The 4,391-nt window shown below is 45.5% G+C and overlaps 1 protein-coding gene across 1 annotated transcript; it reads right to left on the bottom strand.

The window, feature by feature from the left end:
* Positions 1-864: 864 nt before the first annotated feature.
* On the bottom strand, positions 865-4,391 carry LOC136652918 (olfactory receptor 14I1-like). Its single transcript, XM_066629840.1, has 2 exons — positions 4,327-4,391; positions 865-1,813 (listed from the first exon to the last, which is right to left on the bottom strand). Exons 1-2 carry the CDS (start codon positions 4,389-4,391, stop codon positions 865-867), a joined length of 1,014 nt encoding a protein of 337 aa, XP_066485937.1.

The raw sequence follows: 4,391 nt of genomic DNA, 5'->3' as shown, positions 1-4,391 counted from the left end.
GGGGGCAGAGGTTTGATCCCAGCAGATTGGCTGGGAGGAGAGGTGGGGGGGCTTAAAGATGGCACCAAGAAAGCCCACTCAGTCAGGCTTCTGCAGTGATTCCCAACTCTCCTGCCCTACTTTCAGCCTGAGACTAGCTGGTCACCTGTTTGGGGGTGGGTAGGAATTTTTTGCCATCAGCCAGATTGGCTTGTACATGGATGGTTTTGTTACCTACCCTAGACTGGAGTGGGTGGGTCAAGGTGATAAATAGGGTTCCCCTTGGTCATTTTAGGCAGGTATCATGTGGAGTTTTGGGTAGGTCAGGAAAGATCTTGATGTCCATTTGGGGCAGCAAGGTCAGGGGGAGAGCCATGCCTGCTCACGCTTGCTTACCCTCAGGCTGGATACATGCACAGCACACACAGGGATTGTCCCGGGTGGGCAGTGCTATCCAACTGCTCCAACCCCTGCGGATTTGATGGTTGGTGTGATAGGTTGTTGACCTGGCATGACCCAGAGTCAAGTGGTTCACCCAGATCCTTGGGGCACGTAGACAGATAGCCTCCTTCCTTCCAGAATTAGAACCCAAGTAAGCTTGGGGTGGAGACTGAGGACACTGCTGCAGTTCGATTGTTGTTATAAATAATTAATAAAGTGGCTGATTCTATGATAAGAACTCTGTCTGTGTCTTCGTATGGGGGAGCAGGAGTAAAAGAATTGGAACTGAGAATCTTGCACACAGGCACTAGTGGAACTGAGGGTTTGATTCCTCCCAGCACTGCCGACCATAACAGGGAGCCACAAGGATGATGAAAAGTCCCCACTCAACAATTAAGAATAGGCAGAATTCAGACGTACAGCAGAATATGGGAGACTTTATTTTTAGATCTTTTTAGTTAAACCCAATAGTCTCTGCAAAGCATTTTTAATTTCCTTGTTTCTCAGGCTGTAGATCACTGGATTTAGCATGGGTGGGAAAACAGAATATATGAGAGTGACGGCTATATCCAGATGTGATGTTTTATTAAAGGGGGACGTCAAATATGCAAAGGAAGAAGTACATAAAAAGGTGGAGACAACAATGAGGTGGGGAAGGCAAGTTGAGAGGGCCTTTCTCCTGCCTGTAGCAGAACTGATTTTTCGCACTGCCGAGAAGATTTGCCCATAAGTTACAGCAATGAAGATTAAGCAGCCTGAACAAATGACAGCACTTAACACAAGGATTCCCATTTCCACTAAGTATAAGTCAGAGCAGGTGAGCTTAAGTAACTGGGGAACTTCACAGAAGAACTGGTTGACAATGTTCGAGCAGAAAGGACTTGCAAAAGTGCCACAGGTGTGCAGCACTGAATATAGAAAAACTGTCATCCATACAATAGCAATTATTTGCCTACAGGCTCCCCTGTTCATGATCATTTCATATTCCAGTGGATTGCAAATGGCAACGTACCGGTCATATGCCATGACTGTGAGAATTGCGAAATCAGATGATAAAAAGAAGATAAAGAAGAGGACTTGAGCAACACATCCAGAATAAGAAATGTGCCTGGTGTTCATGAGGGAGTTGGCCATGGATTTGGGGATAAAGACTGAAACATGACCAATGTCTTGTACGGCCAAGTTCATCAAAAAGAAGTACATGGGGCTGTGCAGGTGACGGTCAAAAGCTATCACAGCGATGATGAGAAGGTTCCCTGAGACAATCCCCAAGTACAGCAGCAGGAACGCCACAAAATGGAGAATCTGAAATTCCCGAAGGTCTGAGAATTGCAAGAGCAGGAATTCCAGTACTGAAGTTTTGTTGGACATTTTGTGTTCCATCTGTGGTATTCTGTAGAAGGAAAGAGATTGAAACTATCAGCAATTTCATCCTGAATTTTGTTGACCATCTCAAAATATTCCTATTTGCCTTGATTAAACAGGAGACAAAGTGACAGATGCAAAGAGAAAGGGCAAGGTCTAGCTAATTTAAGCACTAGTGAGGCCCATTCATTTCAGGACACAATCCTAACCAGGTCTACTCAGAAGTAAGTCGTATTTTGCTCAATGGGGCTTACTCTCAGGAATGTGTGGTGAGGATTGCAGCCTCAGGTAGCTTTGCAGCCAATCCTAACAAAATCCCCCTCCCCCCCAGCTGTAGCGACAGAACAGTTGCTGTAACTCTATGAGACCTCCTTGAGGTAAGGGAACTTTTGTTTCCTTACCCCAGTATAAGCTTCCACTGTCCCAATGGGTCTCCTCCAAACTGTGCCCTCTATTTTGCTGGCAGATATCTGAGAGCAAGGGAGACATATCACATCACATAACTTCCTTCACATTATTTTTTTCACATATTTTTTTATTCTTTTTTCTTATTTTCTCCAATCCCTGTCAATATTGTGGAATGGAAGACACCATGGATGGGGTGGTTGGAGGGAGGGTGTAGTATAACATACCTCTTCTTGGAACATCATATAGTATACTAGACCGGGGTGGTGGGGTTAACTATGGAACTGTCATTTGCAGCCTTCCCATGTCTCCTTTATCATGGGCAATAGTGATTACTGCCATGGTGCTGGAAGAAAATTGAGAATGAACCAAATATCATCACTGAAACTTAAAATTATAGCAGAGAAATAAAGAACATGATTATCCATCATCAAAGATATCTCCATTCACTAAAAATTCTTTTCATATTGAAGAACAAGAAGATAAACAGTTATAAATAAAGAAGCAAGCCAGAGCAAGATATAAATGAATTCTGTACAACCTATGGCGCACCAAACATAATGCAGCATGCAAGTCACTGTGACTTTCCAGGAGGCTTAGAGCCCAATCTGGAGCTCCTCAGTGCCAGCGGTACACTGATGGGTATCACAAATGTGCTAGAAGGCACACCCGCAACACCCTGCGCCAAGTCAGCACCAACACCAGCCCAGCGCCAGTTGGCGCTGAGCCCGGCACTGGCCGGAGGCCACCCGGAGCTAGATAAGAGGGCCATGGGGGCAGGGGAGAAGCAAAAGAGCTGGCATAGACTTGAGAAGCCCCATTGTGGGGCTTGGGGCTTCCCTTGAGGGGACTTCCATAGGCTGCTGTGCTGCCTTTAGGATTGGGTTGTTAGTAGGTTCCCGACACAACCATGCAACATCTGTCAGTTGGATTTCCCACTCTGAGAGTGGATGTATGACTATAAATCACATTGTTATGTATGCATTTAGCATTCCTCAAGCGTCATGTCCATTAGTCATGTGTAAATTACTTACTCTTTTTCTTTGTGGATGTTTTTATTTCCAGAAGCACTTTTTCATCCTACCAGATAGAGCATTGGATCTGCATCCAACCGTGGATGAAGATTTATTGCAAAGTCCAGCTATCCTTTTCATGTCCAGAGCCTATAATGGAAGTCAGATGTTGTCACCATGGAATAAAGGTGGATTATGTACATTTGGTTTTTCTGGAGGCTTGGTCGCAAGAGACCCATGAATGTTTGGTCTCAGGAGCCTGACATAGCTAAGCAGCAGAGCTACACAAAGAACAGCCCACTGGGACAACTCACAATAATGATGATCATGATTTTGAGTTATAGTCTGCTTTATTCCATGGGTTCAGAATGGGCTCAGAATACACTATATTTTCTATATATTAGTAAACCTGGCTCATTGATATAAGATGAAGTGGACTTTTAGTCCATCCCAGCAGGACTCATTTCAAAGTCCTGCTGGGTGCATTCATTGCTCTTCTGCTCAGCCCACCCTCTCCTGCCTACAAAATGATTTCCCCAAAGATGGTATCTCTGCCCAGCTGGGCCACCTGGGTTTTGCTGATCTCGTCAGCCATCTTTGTGCTGTCCTGCTCATCTGACATAAGGACTGAAAGCACTGACATAAGGGGTTAGGACTGCGCCCTAATAGTTCAATCCCAATGAAATATTCCCTCCTCCAATGCAGCTGTGCCAACAGAGCAGACACTGTAACCTACGAAGGTAGTCTGGAGGCCTCCTTCAGTTACGGAAACTTTTGTTTCCTTACCCCAGGTCAAGCCTCCACTGACCCAATGTGTCTGTTATTTTGCTGAATATTTTGCCAAACTGTGCCAGCTACTTTGCGGACAAATATCTGAGAGTAAGGGAGACATATCACACCACTCTCTTCACTTTATTATGAGCGTGATTTTTTTAAGTCCCAGTCAATATTATTGAAAGGATGGCGTGGCAGAAGTGGTGTGGTGGTGGTGCATCTGTATCACCTACAGGAGAGCTGGGAACCAGATAAGTGTTTGCATGGGCACAGAGGGGGCCAGGGAGGGGGCAGCCATGGCACTTCAGCAATTGCAGCTCCATCACTACCAAGGGGCTTGTTTTTTCACCTGAGGGGCAGAGCTGTCCTCTTGCCATCTCCTGGAGGCTTGCAGATCCCTCTGATGTCCTCCAT

The sequence above is a fragment of the Tiliqua scincoides genome, chromosome 5, assembly GCF_035046505.1.
Source record: "Tiliqua scincoides isolate rTilSci1 chromosome 5, rTilSci1.hap2, whole genome shotgun sequence".
NCBI classification, from domain to species: domain Eukaryota; kingdom Metazoa; phylum Chordata; class Lepidosauria; order Squamata; family Scincidae; genus Tiliqua; species Tiliqua scincoides.
Note: the sequence above shows the minus strand (reverse complement) of the source record. Positions and strands in the feature narration are given on the sequence as shown.

Bases quoted from the DNA above. Each gene is read 5' to 3' on its own strand.
- LOC136652918 (XM_066629840.1), bottom strand. From the start codon at position 4,391: ATGGAGGACATCAGAGGGATCTGCAAGCCTCCAGGAGATGGCAAGAGG. The intron at 1,814-4,326 runs GTGAAAAAACAA...TTCCTTCTACAG, and splicing joins AGGACAGCTCTGCCCCTCAG to AATACCACAGATGGAACACA.